Source organism: Thamnophis sirtalis, unplaced genomic scaffold (assembly GCF_051295495.1).
Source record: "Thamnophis sirtalis isolate CommonGarterSnake01/CBP01778 unplaced genomic scaffold, rThaSir2_p1.2 scaffold_9, whole genome shotgun sequence".
NCBI lineage: Eukaryota > Metazoa > Chordata > Lepidosauria > Squamata > Natricidae > Thamnophis > Thamnophis sirtalis.
Window position 1 is genome coordinate 13,049,644 of NW_028261389.1, and position 16,141 is coordinate 13,065,784.

Genomic DNA, 16,141 nt, shown 5'->3' on the forward strand with positions numbered 1-16,141 from the left:
GCTGGGGGGAGAGAAACTGCAGAGATCGGGGAAGGCATGGGAGGCAGGATTGGAGGAGAAAACTAGGGCGCGCTGGGAGGGTGGAGAGAAAGGACCTAAAGACCAGTGGGAGGCACATGAACATGTGTGGTAGAACTGGGCTGGGGCGACGGCTGGCGTGCCCGTAGAGGTCTCTGTGTGCCACCTGTACCATAGGTTCGCCAACACGGGTCTATTCCAATACTACTGATCATCAGATTTTGGTATACTTTATATATATGACAATTCACAAATGCTTCATTCAAGTACAAAATTCACCCTAAAATAACCATTTTGCTGGTTGTTTCCTGAAATCCAGGCTGAGGTCAATGGGTGCCATTACAAAAATATTAACACTAGAAATTTTCAGCATTCAAAGATTTTCTCCATTGATTCACCTGGGCCATTCTAAGAACACTGAAACGGTGAAATGGAGGCACCACAGTTTTAATCCGTTTTGTAAAGCACTTAGTAAAGGATGTGGTTTCAGGAGGAGGGGGGGGCAGGGGAAATAATCCACAACATTGTTGGCTTAATTCTTTCTCTCTTTCACAGCATGACTCCGTCACTGGTTTAAGCCATGGGCAGGTCATAGGAAGCTGGGTATCTGCCGGTCACGTGATAATAAATCTGTGGAATGGAAACAAAAAAGCAGAAATTAAAATCCGGATAATAAAACTGGCAAATTGTGGGTAGGTTAATGCAAAGATGGACCCAGTGGATAGACACTTAATTATTCACACTGATTAAGAGCATGCCTTATCTAAAGCCATTCTTCTTTAAATGGGGAATATGGGCTGATACTATTTGTTTCACCTGCTGTACTCCATCTTACATTTATCTGGCAATTTTCTATCTGTCTCCATGGAAAATGGAATATACAGGACTCACTCCAATTTCCAACAATCATGCACAGCTAGACTAAAAGTAAAGGTAAACGGAACATTTTTTCCCCTGTCCAGTTGTGCCCAACTCTAGAGGACAGTTCTCTTCTCGGTTTCTTAGCTGAGGGAGTCAAGCGTTGTCTGAAGACACTTCAGACACCCGTCCTGTGGCCAGCATGACTATATCACAAGCCGCACTGAATGCTGTTACCTTCCCACTGAAATGGTATCTATTTATCTACTTGCAATTGCATGCTTTTGAACTGCTACGTGGGCAGGAACTGGGGCAAGTAATGGGAGCTCACACCATCACGCGGTTCTCAAGTCTCAAACCCAGGTGGTCATCTTTCCAGCTGACAAGTTTAACCCTTTAACCACTGAGCCCCCTAAAGTGAGATTACCGTATTTTTCAGAGTAGAAGATGCACGAGAGTCTCGAAGAGGCACATTTTTTAAAAAAAAAAGGTTTTGCACTTTGCAAATCTCTCAAAAACAGCCCGGTTTTCATGAATTTTTTTTTTTTAAAAAAAAGGGGGGGGGCATGAATAGGCTTTAGAAGGCTTGTAGAGTGCTTCTGCGGGGCGGGGCAGAAACGAGCAAAGAACAGCCCATTTTTGTCAAAAAAAAAGGGCATGGATAGCTTTTAGAAGGCTTATAGAATGCTCCTAGGGACTGGGCAGAATTGAGCAAAAAATGGGCCGTTTTTTGCTCATTTCTGCCCTCCCCAGCCCCCAGGAGCACTCTGAAAACCTCCTAAAAGCTACACACAGCCATTTTGGTGAAGGGGGAGGGGTTTCAGGTGGCAAAAAATTGCTGTATTCAGTGTATAAGACGCAGCCAGATTTTCAGCCTCTTTTGTGAGGAAAAAAGGTGCGTCTTATACTCCGAAAAATACGGTAGCTCACCCCAACCTGAGGTTCTGAAGATATACTGATTTACAAGCTTCCTCACTTTCATCCGTTGTGCTGGTTGGGATATTTCAAGGTTGGTTTCCCTGATGCCAAACCAGCGACTTAATGTCTACACTAATCGGGCTGGGAGTAAAACAGAGCTTGCCACTTGATTTTGAGCCTTATCTAAGGGGCACTTACACATACACACACACCCATACATACAAACATAAATATGTAGGTCTCTAGTTATTCGGGTTTTCTCCCGCGTAAAATTGGACGCGGGAGAAAACCTGAATAACGAGAGACCTACATACTAACACCCGCGAAAACCTCAGAAAACAAACATAAATATATACATACACACCCATACACAAACAGATAGACAGACAGGCAGACAGACAGACAGACAGACAGACACACACACACACACACTATATATATATCAGAGGTGATATTCTGCCGGTAAACCAGTAGCAGCAGCAGCGGCAGGCTCCGCCCACAAGGATGCTTTGCGCATGCATACACAAACACACTTATATAAATATATACATACTCAGACACACACACATATATGTACACATACACACCCATACACACCGACACACACACACACATACGAAGGTCGTGAAAGAGGATGTGCAGCGTCCCAGACAATCCTATGGACCCTAATAACTTAATGACCAAAATTCCAGGCTCTTCTGTGGTCATAAATCAAGAACTACCGGTATTGCTTCCTCCCTAGAAGTCAAGAGGCTGTCCTGGGGTTTTTGACCGCTGAAACCCTCTCCATTTCTGGACTGCTTTATTAATCCGAGCAAATACATTTTTCTATTCACCCAACAATTGTGCTGTGTTAGCCCAGATCAAGGGTTAAACGTATTGAAGTAAGTTGAACCTTCCTGCTGCTGAAAGGCAGCGCTTCGAATCTCACCTGTTTTTCAATGTCTCCCAGCAAAGTACTGGCACCCAAGCGAAAGAGTTCCGGCTTCAGCCATTCCTCTCCCAATTCCTCCTTCATCAGGGAAAGCCAGATCAAGGCCTCCTTGGCTTTGCGAATGCCTCCTGCAGGTTTGAATCCAACCTTAGGAAAGAATTTTTTTTTTTTAAAAAAAAAGAAAGAACTATGATGTTAGGCTCCAAAGAAGTCATTGCAGATGCACAGCAAAATGGGAATTTGCATATAAATGCATACATCTATCTAGACAGTGTGTGTGTATGCGTGCGTGTGTGTGTGCCTAATTTAGAGAAGGATTTTTTTTTCCTGCCTTCCCTCTCCCAAATGCAGGTGCACAAAGTGGCTTATAGGGTAATAAAATACAGTATAATGACAATAAGAAACACACTGCTAAATAAAAGAAAAATCACTAAAAATATAAATGGAAGCATAGAGCAAAACTTGAAAACCATGGAGCCCCAGACATCTGGTGAGGGAGAGATATTGCATGTATTATACGAGCACTAAAAGCCTCAAAGCCAATTTGGGGGAAACCGGAGAGCTTACTTTTCAAGAAGAAATATCTTTCTAATATTACAAATCTTGAAAAATTGGCCTAGCAGGTTAGCTGAGAAGAGGTATTTAAATGCAACGAATAAAACTGTGGTAAATTTAAAAGATTTGGAATGAACTATATATTAAAATATACCAGGACGCTCAGTGGCTAAGACTAGTAGGCTAGTGATCAGATCAATTCAATTCAGAGAGCCAGTTCAGTGATTAAGGTAGCAGGCTAGAACCCAGAAACCTGTGAGTCTACTCCCCCATTAAGCATGAAGCCCGCTATGTAACCTTGGGCCAGTCACTTCCTCTCAGCCTTAGGAAGAAAGCAATGGCAAATTACTTCCATTAATCTCACCAAGAAAGTTGTAGGGAATTGTCCATGCAATCACCAGGAATCCATACTGACTTGAAAGCACAGAACAAGCCAAATTCAATTTATGATATATAAAGCCTTAGGCAGTGTGGTTCTAGGAAGGTCTGATGAATATCTCACCCTCAGAAGAATAAAGAGTTGGAAGGGACCTTGGAGGTCTTCTAGTCCAACCCCCTGCCCAGGCAGGAAACCCTACACCACTTCAGACAAATGGTTATCCAACATCTTCTTAAAAACTTCCAGTGTTGGAGCATTCACAACTTCGGGAGGCAAGTTGTTCCACTGATTAATTGTTCTAATAGTACATTATGCCTATATTATATATGTAGCAACTCAACTAGTAAGGGCTTGGAACTTGACCTCAATTCCTTTCGCCACCTGAAGCATTCACATCCCCACAAATAATTCCATTTCTCCTTTCCCCAAACAAGCCATTATCCATAGTGGGATATTTTTGTCCTAGAACCAGAAAAGACTTGGCTACTATTCCCATGCTGTTTTACAGCATTTCATTATTTTGTTTAATAAGTTCATCTCTCAGACTTTTTTTTCCTCATCACCTTGTATTATTAGAAGTAATAAGTTTCTCTGGGCTAGGAATTCCCCAACAGAAAAACCAATTTGTGTGTGTCCTTCGCTATTGACAGGGACAAAAAGAGAAGTTTATTTCCCATTATGCCAAATACTTTTTATATTGCAGTGACAGCTTATCATTCAATGAATGTTAGTCTGAAGCCCCCTTCCATCCTTGGGAGAGGTTTAATTTCTGCATTAACCTGTTTTTACTAGCCAATGCGTTAGCAGAAAAGCATCTGTGTGGGAGCCGAAATTGGTTTGTTAAACAAAGCATTTAGAAATCTCCTGTCAATGATAAAAATGGTATTTGTTGTAAAATTTCCCAAGAAGCCTGATTCATAATAAGTGACCCAATATTGTAATACAAAAACCAGTAATTTATTAACAGCTTCATTAGGTATTCTTCATTAGGCAATTCTGATTCGCAGCCATTTCTTTTGCCTCGTCTCTCTGCTTCTGAACTTTACCCCCGTTCCTTTCCTCCCCTCACTCTGTGTCATAAATCACATTGCCCAATAAACACACCCATCTCAAACCAGCTACTGTAATCTGAGATGCCGAAGGTATGTATGGAATGTCAACACGGAGAGTTGACATGTCTAATAAAAGGATATAGACTCGGTTTACACGTGTTTTTCATTATTATTGTTTTCAGAGTGAGCACATGCACTGGATTTTTTGGGTTATGTTGTGGCCCGCCAGCAGTCAGACACTGAGGAGGTTGGGGAGGAACATGGGCCAGTCCTGGAGTCTGGGGAAGGCTCTGATGAGGCCTCTGTGTTGGAGGCAGAGAGGGGGCCAGAGCCGTATGCCAGTTATCAGCTGCCTTCAGAGTCAGGCATCAGTGAGGCAGACGAATAGCTGGAGCTTGTTCCCAGTGTGTGCATGCTCAGAGTTGCCAGACGAAGGGAACAGCTAAGGAACAAGGGCAAACTTGGGAGTATGGCCACAGGTGGACAATGAATGGCCCCTCCCTGAGAACATAAAAGAGGAGTGAAAGGGGAGTGAAGTTTGCAGGAGACAATTAGTTCGCTTAATTGGTTTGTGACTCTCTGAGACTCCTTGCCAAGTTTTGCAGAGATCGGCCTGGCAGCTCTCCAAGCAGGATAAGGTCTGTGACTGTAAATCTTCCCTTGAAAGACTTTGCTGGATGTGAATGAGCAGAATTCACAGTAAATTAATAAAAGGTGTGTTTTTTTTCAGGATAAGGAGTTTGCTTCATGCTCTTGAGAAGCCTAACTCAGAACAGCTTAAAGGAATTTTAAATTTCTGCCTGATGAATTCTCTTTAAGTGAATGAGAAATGGAACTCTTACAAAAGTGCCTTTGCAAAAGGCAACTGGACTTTTTTCGTTTTTCCTTGAAGATGTTTCGCTTCTCATCTAAGATGCTTCTTCAGTTCTGAAGCTTCACTGAAGTTACTTTTTTCAATGTCATTGCAACTTTGAATGGTTATGAAACAAAAGTTACAAGTCAGGGACTGTATGAAGCAACTCCTAACTGCATCACACTGCCACATCTCAAAGGCTAAGAGAGTGATCAATTCGGGAGAAGAAACCATTGGTTGCCCTCTAACAACACTGGATGACATCACCAGGTCACACTGCTTTAGCAAAGGAAGATACTCAGAGATGATTCACACCCTGGTCAGTGTCTCTTCGCACTTCTACCATCGGGCAGAAGACATCGAAGCATAGCCGCCAAACAAATAGGTTTAAAAATACCATATTTTTCGGAGTATAAGATGCACCTTTTCCCCCTCAAATAAGAGGGTGAAATTCTGGGTGAGTCTTATACACTGAATACAGCATTTTCTGCCTCCTGAAACCCCACCCCCTTTGCAAAAATCGCTGTGCAGAGCCTTTAGGAAGCTTATAGAATGCTCCTGGGAGCTGGGGAGGGCAAAAACTAGCAAAACATGGGCTGTTTTTTGCTCGTTTTGGGGGGCCACCCAGCCCCCAGGAGCACTCTACAAGCCTCCTAAAGGCTATGCCTGCTCTTTTTTTGACAAAAAGATGGTCCCGTTTTTGTGAAAAATGGGCCGTTTTTGGGAGGTCTGCAGAGTGCAAAAACGTGTTTTTTTTTAAAATTTGCTTCTTCAAAATCTTGGTGCGTCTTATACTCTGAAAAATACAGTAGTTTCTATCCTTGGGCTGTCAAGACTCTTAAACACAACCACAATCACGCCACACACACATGGAAACGTATGACTAGTTTTCTTTTTCTTTATTTTTTCCCTTTTTCCTAATTACTTGCTTTGGGATTATTCTTTATGCTATTTATGTTGTTTGCATTTTTTTTTGTCATGGATTCCACCAGTGAGGCTGAAACCAATTTCGTTGTATATATGATCTACAATGACAATAAAAGCTGTACTATGCTAAAGAATTTGCAGCCATGTGAACACAGGTATCTACAGAGGGGTGGGGAATTTTGTGCACGAAACGATGGCATTTATGCAGTGTCCTGTCACACAAGACCTTTTGACCTAATTGCGGCTGATAATGGGCGCCGTTCAGTTTGGCCCCCCAGGTTGCATTTGTTCACATATCAAATAGGCAATCTAAGTGATTTTTAAAGCCAACTAGGCCAAAATTGTAAAAGCTTTCTCAATTTGATTCTGGATGAAAAATGCATGAACAAAATGAATGAAAAATGACTTGTGTGTCTAGCTTCACTCCTTTGATCAGGAAATGTGTATTTCTGTAAGTGATCAATCCTTCAAAACTGTCATGTTTATTGTTTTGGGGGGGGGGTTGTTTTATTTTTCTTGGAAACAGTCCATTTTGAAGCCAAAGATTCTAGGAAGAGAAATGCTTAAAATCTTCCGTTGAATCATTTATGTCATTGGGTCAGGTGCTTTTACCTTGAAATGCACTGTTGCTGAGATCTGGAGAACTATGTGAAGTCCTAACAGAGATATCACGAGGGCAAGGCTGGCTCAAATATGGCTAGTGGGAAACAACGTCTGTTACCATTTGGCTCAGGAGTGATCACATTCATGTAATTTGGGGGCTGGGAAGAGTCTATAAGTATGTCTGGATGAGAAGTTAACGTCAGGAAGCACATGGTCCAGCAGAAAGTTGGCAGCCAACACCTAGAGCCATGATGGCAAACCTATGGCACACGTGCCACAGGTAGCATGTGGAGCCGTATTTGTTGGCACACGAGTCGTCAGCTCTAGCGCGCATCCGCGGGGCTGGCCAGCTGGTTTTTGGCCTTCTGGAGGGCCGAGGGAGGCCGTTCTCGATTCATTTCTGAACTTCCGGTTGGCCCGTTGGGGCTGTTTTATGCCTTCCCCAGGCTCCGGAGGCTTTCCTCGAGCCTGGGGAGGGTGAAAACGGCCTCCCCTGGCGGAAATGCCAAGCTCAACTTAGAGGCGGGCAGTGCGGCGTGTATGGAGGAGGGGAGCATGGGGGGTTGTGCACACATGCACATGTGGGGGTGAGCTTTGCATTATGGGTGCCGGCATGCACGTGCGCTATTGCACACACGCCCTCGCATTTTTGGCACCCAACAACAAAAAGGTTCGCCATCACTGACCTAGGGCCTCCTAAACTCGGGATCTCCAACCTTGGCAACTTAAAAACTTGTGGACTTCAACTCCCAGAATTCCTCAGCCAGCTTTGAATTCTGGGAGTTGAAGTCCACAAGTCTTAAAATTGCCAAGGTTGGAAAGCCTTGTCCTAGATCAGTGACGGCTAACCTTTTTGCCATTGTGTGCCAAAAGCAATGGGAACGCAGGGGGATCATGCGCGGGGATTCCCACACCCATAATTCTATGTGTGCAACCACCACACACATGTGCATGCGACCCCCTCATGCTTGCACACGCAACTCCCAATCTCCCTCCACTTTTGGCACGCGATTGACCCGTTATTCTACCTCTCCAGGCTCCAGAGGCTTTCTAGGAACCTGGGGAAGGTGAAAACGGCCATACGGGCAATCTGGAAGTCCGTTCCCGAACTTCCAGTTTGCGCGTTGGGTTGTTTTTCTCCCTCCGGAGGCTTCAGGGAAAAATGGCCGAAAATGAAGGCCGAAGTCAGCTGACCAGTGCATGCATGTGCGCTGGAGCTGACAGGGCAACGCCTTGCATGCTTAACCAATGGCTCTGTGTGTCACCTCTGGCTCGCGTGTCATAGGTTCGCCATCACGGTCCTAGACTATTTGTGTCTCTTTCTTGTTTCACAAGGAAGGACTGTTTGTCCGGCCTCTTTGAGAAAGCTACGTTACATGCATGTAGAAAAGGCATCCTCCTCTTCTATGCCATGAGGCCCTGAGGAGCTTTCCAGGACGCCAAGAAATGCTAGCAAACCTTGCAGTGGTGGGTTTTGGCTCCCGTTGCAACAGGAGCTGGGCGTGCGCACACATGCGCACCCACCACCTGCGATACTCCAGCTGCTCGGCAGAGTGTCGCACAGGCGCCGTACGCTGCACGCACATGCACAGTTGGCCCGTTTCCTTCAAATACAGGTAAGGAACGAGGGCGGCCGGGTGGGCCCTCCAAAGCATCATTCCGGTACGGTGGCTGCTGCTTCCAGCAGACACCGGTACCCGCGTACCGCCTGCAACCCACCACTGAAACCTTGGCAAGAAAATGGCTGACTTTCAGTGGCGCAATTGCTTTGTTTTGTGAAGTAGTGAATGACTGGGAAAGCAGTTTGCTTCCTAGAAACCATCTATTTTCAGAATGGGACAACTTGCCGCAGCCAACTCACCATGGCCAACTTGCCATAATCAACACCACAGGGCAACTCGCTATGGGACAATTCAACAATTCCATTTAGTTACGAATGAAGGCCAATATAGGTGTCCCAGGGTAATGCTGAAGGATCCTATTTGGGTCGGTCACCAGGACCAGAGGTTTAGTCTTCTGAGTTTTTAGACTCGTGCTGAAGACCAGCACCACTCCAGAGTTACCGTATTTTTTGGAGTATAAGACGCACTGGATTTTGAAGAGGTAAATTCAAAAAAAAGTTTTTTCACTCTGTAGATGTCCCAAACACTCTGCACGCCTCATTTTTTGTAAAAAAATGGGATATGCAGAGAGTTTGAGAGGCTTGCAAAGCGTTCCTGGGGGCTGAGGAGGCCCAAAAATGTGCAAAAAATTGGCCCATTTTTCGCAAAAATGGGCTTGTTTTTTGCCCAAAAAAGGGCATGCATAGCCTTTAGGAGGCTCGTAGAGTGCTTCTGGGGGCTGGGGGCAAAAACAAGCAAAAGCTGGTCCATTTTTCACTCGTTTTTGCCCTCCCCAGGAGGCCTCCCTCTACACGTCCAGGGTTTCAGGAGGCCAAAAATGCTGTATTCAGTGTATAAGACACACCCAGATTTTCACCCTCTTTTTTTAGGGGAAAAAGGTGCGTCTTATACTCCGAAAAATAAGGTAAGTGAATCACTGCAGTTGTTAAGTTAGCAACGCAGTTATTGAAGGAATCTGGCTTCCCCATGGACTTTGCTTGTCAAAATGTCGCGAAAAGTAATCCCGTGACACTGGGACATTGCAATTGTCATAAATATGAGTCATTTGCCGAAGCATCTGAATTTTGATCACCTGACCACGGGGATGCTGCAACGGTTGTGTGAAAAAAACCATCACAAGTCAGGGTTTTTTCAATGCCGTTGTAACTTTGAACGGTAACTCAATGAACTGTTGCAAGTCGAAGAGTGCCTGTATGAACATAGGATAAACATGGGAAAAAGGTATACAATACAGAAAAAAACTTTTTCCCCAAGATGTTCTATTTTATTTTGTCTCTTCCCCATTGTCTTCCAGCCTAAAACACGCATTCTGAGGCTGAAATGCAGGAATAAGAACCTTCTGAAAGTTAGAAGAGGGGGAAAGACAAAAAGTCTTATAAACAAAATTCTTATTAAAAAGTCTTATAAAAGCCCTGAACATTTCACCTTTTTTTTCCTTTTTGAGAATACTGTTTCTCAAAAAAAGATGATGTGAAACCCTGAATCTGACCTGACTGAAGCTATTTTGCGGTTTCATTGTTGCCACACTGGCGCTAAGGGATAATAGCAGTTAGACTTATATACCGCTTCATAGGGCTTTCAGCCCTCTCTAAGCGGTTTACAGAGTCAGCATATTGCCCCCAACAACAATCTGGGTCCTCATTTTACCCACCTCGGAAGGATGGAAGGCTGAGTCAACCCTGAGCCGGTGAGATTTGAACAGCCGATCTGCAGAACTGCAGTCAGCTGAAGCAGCCTGCAGTGCTGCATTTAACCACTGCGCCACCTCGGGCACAGGGGGGAATAGAGATGCCTGGAGTTTTGTAGCCAAAACAAAATACTTTCTCTTGGGAACCAAGGACATTCTCACACCTGGTCAGAGAGAGGAGGGGTGATGTTACCCGGCAACCAGACAGTGCCTCGATTGGACCATGTGACTGATTGTTTCAGAGGTGGGTTGCTCCCGGTTCGGCCCAGATCGGGTGAACCAGTAGCAGCAGCAGTGGGAGACTCCGCCCATCAGCCCGAACGCTTCTGTGCATGCACAGAAGCGGCGCGCACACGCACAGGAGAGCGTGCCCAACCCGGTAGTAGAAAAATTGGCAACCCACCACTGGATTGTTTGGGGAAAGGGAAAAATCTTTTACTTTTAATTAAGTGAAATCGGCGGGAACCTTCAGAGTTGGATTTTCACCAAATCTGTGCCAACATGATATATCCAATAAAGCTATTCTTTGAGGAATCTACCTGTCTCGGAGTTTTGCTTGTTATGGTTCTATTACTTGGAACCCTGACAGTTAAGCTATCATGTTACCTTATAGCCAGTTTTCCAGTAGTAGTCTCTAACAGCTCTCACCATCACCAGCCCCACTGGGAAAGTAGCATTCACCGCTTCTTTTCCGGTAGACGTCTTGATAAAATCGGAACCTTGGGAAGAGGAGGGAAGAGAAAAACTCTACATCAGCAAAATATAATATCAGAACTCCTAGATATAAGGTTCATTGTCAATACTGATACTCTTCTCAAAGGCAGGAAATAACGGGGTTTGAAACAAAAGTGGTGATGGAAAACCGCTTCGGTTCAGAATTCCCAGCCAACAGTCTTTCTCTACTCCGTTCCTCACTGAGTTTTAATTTATTTTTCAAAAGTCAGCATTTATTTATTTATTATAGCAGCCTGTCTCAGACAAGGAACTCTGGGCGATGAGTAACAGAATAGCAGTGTTGAAACAGAGGTGGTATTCAGAGGTGGTATTGAGAATAAACCGTCAAGATCGTTGCCCAGAAAAAACTTCAAGAGACGAGACAGACAAACTTGGCAACTTGAAAATATGTGGATTTCCTATTGAAAACAGTGGCTGGAACTGGATATGTGTAGTCTGATGAAAAGAAGGACTAGGGGAGACATGATAGCAGTGTTCCGATATCTCAGGAGTTGCCACAAAGAAGAGGGAGTCAAACTATTCTCCAAGGCACCTGAGGGCAGAACAAGAAGCAATGGGTGGAAACTAATCAAGGAGAGAAGCAACTTAGAACTGAGGAGAAATTTCCTGACAGTGAGAACAATTAATCAGTGGAACAGAAATTGCCTCCAGAAGTTGTAAATGCTCCAACATGGGAGTTTCTTTAAGAAGAGATTGGACAAACATTTGTCTGAGGTGGTGTAGGGTTTCCTGCCTATGCAGGGGGTTGGACTAGAAGACCTCCAAGGTCCCTTCCAACTCTGTTATTCTATTCTATTCTATTCTATTCTAAATAACAAACTTTGAAGGTTATAAATGCAAGGACTGGTGGCAAAGTTACTTTTTGAACACTTTTGTAATTGCAAATGGTTCCTAAATGAGTCGGTCATTAAGCAAGGACTACCTATATTCAAAACATTTAGAGGCAGAAAAACAAGTTCATTTTTCACTTTAATGTATGTCGATTAGTGTACATTCAAAGTGACAATAAAGTTATTATTCTATTCTATTCTATTCTATTCCATTCCATTCCACTCCACTCCACTCCATTCCAATTCCCAGGCAACATGGAAAACACTGATCTGGATGAATTTGACTTCATGTGCTACTACATGTCCTTTGTCTCTTCACTACGTTGCCTGCTCCACAGAGCTTTTCTTAATGAAATGAGAATGTTCCCTCTTTACAAAGAAAAAAAGCAAACTTCTTTGCATCAACTCATATGTTCTCCCTCCCCTCATTTTTTAAAAAAAAAAATCACAGAGTTTAAGTCCTTTTGTTTAAGTCTTCCACCCCTATCTCCCATTTCCTCCTATCGGAGTAAGGTAAGTCAAAGCTTTTATAACTCTGATAATTAGAAATCTCAATGGTATGGTTTCATTAAAAACTTTCATTAAACAACATCTGCCCTTGCATAGGTTCTCATAATCAATTTGGTCAAACAGAAGGGCTTCTAATCGGCTGTTGATAAAAATAGAAGATGAAATTTTAATTCTAATAGATTAACCGCAAACTCAAGATAGTCTTCAAAATCCATCTCGCTGTATTCTCCAGTGGATTTAACGACTATTCAGCAACTCATTACTAAATAGAACAAGATGAACATTTTCCAGTTCATTAAAGAAATGTACTATGTATTTTCGCATTGTCCTCATGATTCGTTACAAGGGGTCTTAATTACAAGATAATGGATAATGGTTATTAAATGCAGGCTCCAGTAATGAAGCTCTATTCATTTGCAAGCCTCGGAGACCGCAAAGAGGGGAAAATAAAATTACTAGCTTCAAAAGATTAACGGATCAAATTATTATTCAATTTTGAAAAACTCTTTCAGACTTTGCCGAAACAAGAAAGGTTTTTTTTTTTTTAAATAGTAGTATTAGGATTATAGTGAAACACTTATTTTTAAAAATAAAATAATATCTTAAGGCTATTAGCAGACTAATCGGCTTCGGATGTGATTATCAAAATACAGCCAATTTAGCAGCATCTTCTAACAATGAAAACAATGCACTATTTTACTTTATGGACAAATTCTATTTATGATTCAGGAGAGAGTTTGCTAGCAGGATGCTATAAAGAACTCAGAAGATGGATGCGGGCATGGAGCTTTATAATGTAAAGGTATTATTAACATTTTATATTTCTCTAATGAAAACAGGGAGAGGGAGAGAAACGGGAGCTTCGCTGTTAAAATGGAGGCTCTTAAACATATTTCATATTACCTTTATAAATAAGGTACTTTTACTGCATTCAGTTTTGATCACCACGATGTAAGAAAGATGTTGGGACTCTAGAAAGAGTGCAGAGAAGAGCAACAGAGATGATTAGGGAACTGGAGGCTAAAATATATGAAGAACGGTTGCAGGAACTGGGTATGTCTAGTTTAATGAAAAGAAGGACCAGGGGAGACAGTGTTCCAATATCTCAGGGGCTGCCACAAAGAAGAGGGAGTCAAACTATTCTCCAAGGCACCTGAAGGCAGGACAAGAAGCAATAGGTGGAAACTAATCAAGGAGAGAAGTAACCTAGAACTAAAGAGAAATTTTCTGACAGTTAGAACAATTAATCAATGGAACAACTTGACTCTAAAAGTTTTGAATGCTCCAACACTGGAAATTTTAAAGAAGATGTTGGATAACTATTTGTCTGAAATGGTATAGGGTTTCCTGTCTCGGCAGGGAGTTGGACTAGAAGACCTCCAAGGTCCCTTCCAACTCTGTTATTCTATTCTATTCTATTCTATTCCATTCCATTCTAAAGTGAGATGGGAAGAAGTAGCCAAATCTCTCTTTAATGAAGGTATTTCTGGCTGTATAATTCACCTCTCCATGTCTACCCCCCTTTTTGTTTTCTCAGATCGGTAAGACAAAAAAAAGAACGAAGTTCAGGCAAAGAAGAAAGGCTCGCCGTTTGATTTCAGTGTGCGAAGCAGCTGTGATGAGCAGCAACAGGAATTCTAGGCATCAAGAGCAAAAGCCAAGTTTGGGAACAACATCAAATGAAACCGGACTTGTGTTGAGTTTCAGAACAATCAAGGATGATTCAAAGTCAGGGCACATAATAAGGTGCTTTTTCGAGAACAAAAACTCTACTTTGCATCACACTGCAGGAAGTTAGCACCCACCCCCTTCTCTTAGAAAAATGCAATATTTTAGGAAATATTAAAAGGACAGAATATTTCCCCTAAAAGGGAGGCAGAAACTCAGCCCCTCACCCATCTTTGTCAATGGGCCATTAAGGCCTGAGCCAGTCTATTCTACATAACAAGGATCTACCTCCTTCAGGTAGAGCCATAGTAGGAATTGCCCAAAGCCCTTTCATTATCATCACCCAGCAAGGCTCAACCAAGCTTGGGACTCAGGACAGCCTACTGAGTTGCCCCTGCATGGCCCCATGGGACTATGACAACCAATCAGATTACAAGCTCAAATTCAAAAGCCCAGGAAGGGCATAAAACCAGGTGGGGAGGGAATGGGGATTTTGCAGTGGTTCCACCACAAAACCGCGTTCGACTAAAGGGCGCTCGATGAAACCATGTAGCTGACGTCATCACAGCGTGACAACAGCGCGGAGAAAAAAGCACGCTGTAAACGCTAAACCTAAAATTAACCCCTAACCCTAAACCTAACCCCCCTAAACCTAATCCTAAACCTAACCCTAAACCTAACCCTTAACCTAACCCTAAACCTAACCCTAAACGTAACCCTTAACCTAACGCTAAACCTAATCCTAATCCTTAACCTAACCCTAACCCTAACCCTAACCCTAACCCTAACCCTTAACCTAACCCTAACCCTAACCCTAACCCTAAACCTAACCCTTACCTTAACTTGAATCGGCTTGCTTTCAAAGCGCTATTTAAAGCGCCCTTCTTTCTCCGCGCTCGTTGTTGTCGCCCTGTTGATGACGTCAGCGACGCGGTATAATCGGGCGTGCTTTAGTCGAGCGCGGTTTTGTCGTGCCATGTTTTGCAGTATCCTTCCCCATCCCCGCCCACCAAGCCACGCCCACAGAACCAGTATTTGAATCCCACCCCTGCCCACCTTTCTTATTTTTTACAAATAACTCAAGGCGGTGAACATACCCAACAATTTTTCCTCCTTCTATTTTCTAAACAACAACCCTGTGAGGTGAGATGGACTGAGAGAGAGAGGCGGGGGATTGGCCCAAAGTCACCCGGCTTGTTTTCATGGCCATGGCTGGACTGGAATTCATGGTCTCCCGTTTTCTAGCCTGGTGCCTTAACAATATAACAACATTCCTAGAACAAGTGACAAAAGCTGCCAGAACATATGATAGGAAAGATCAGAAGTAAATGCTACTTCTGAATACTGTACCCCAACCAAAGCGGAGTTGCTTTTTTGGAAATCAGTGGATTTTGGAAATCAGTGGACCAGAAATAACAACAGAAAAATAAAAATGCTGATAGGCAACATCTATTAATAAAATCCATGAGTGTTTGCTCCATGTTATCACTCCCTTTCGCTGCCAGCATAATAAGGGGGGAAGAAGGGGGGACGGGACAAAAAAAGCTTTTCTGGAACGTGTAAATGGCAACCATTTATGTGATTAAAACTGGAGCAAAGTATTTAGCTAGCAATAGACAAGAACAATATTAGAGAGCCATTATTAAGCAGTAAAGAATAATAAACAGCATCGCAATCGTGGCGTAATCGCAATCTTTATGTTTCAGTTATGCTCTAAACCCCCTCGGGATGCCATTATCTCCCAATAATCTCAGATTGCTTAACGTTGCTTTACTCTTAATAAAGAGTAAGAACCCAGTCTGCAATTTAAAATAATGCAGAGCGACCAGCCCGATGTTATCACCTTGGCATCTCTTCCGGTTTCTCTAAGGAAAATCCAAATTCAGTGGGCCCAACGTTCAGCAAAAGCCATCTCACCTGTCCACCCTCAGGTGAAAACAGGATGCCCCCCACTCTCTCCCCCCCCCCCCCCCGTATCCTGCCTTTCCCTAT

At 43.3% G+C, this 16,141-nt stretch overlaps 1 protein-coding gene across 1 annotated transcript in view; it reads right to left on the reverse strand.

Moving 5' to 3' along the window:
- Positions 1 to 232: 232 nt before the first annotated feature.
- DERA (deoxyribose-phosphate aldolase) overlaps positions 233 to 16,141 on the reverse strand; it is a 47,699-nt gene continuing 31,790 nt past the window's right edge. Inside the window, exons 7-9 of the mRNA XM_087722837.1 lie at positions 11,013 to 11,125; positions 2,726 to 2,875; positions 233 to 648 (exon numbers count right to left, since the gene is read on the reverse strand). Of these exons, the coding sequence (XP_087578963.1) occupies positions 592 to 648; positions 2,726 to 2,875; positions 11,013 to 11,125 (320 nt within the window). The 3' untranslated portion in view covers positions 233 to 591. The remainder of the gene's footprint in view (positions 649 to 2,725; positions 2,876 to 11,012; positions 11,126 to 16,141) is intronic.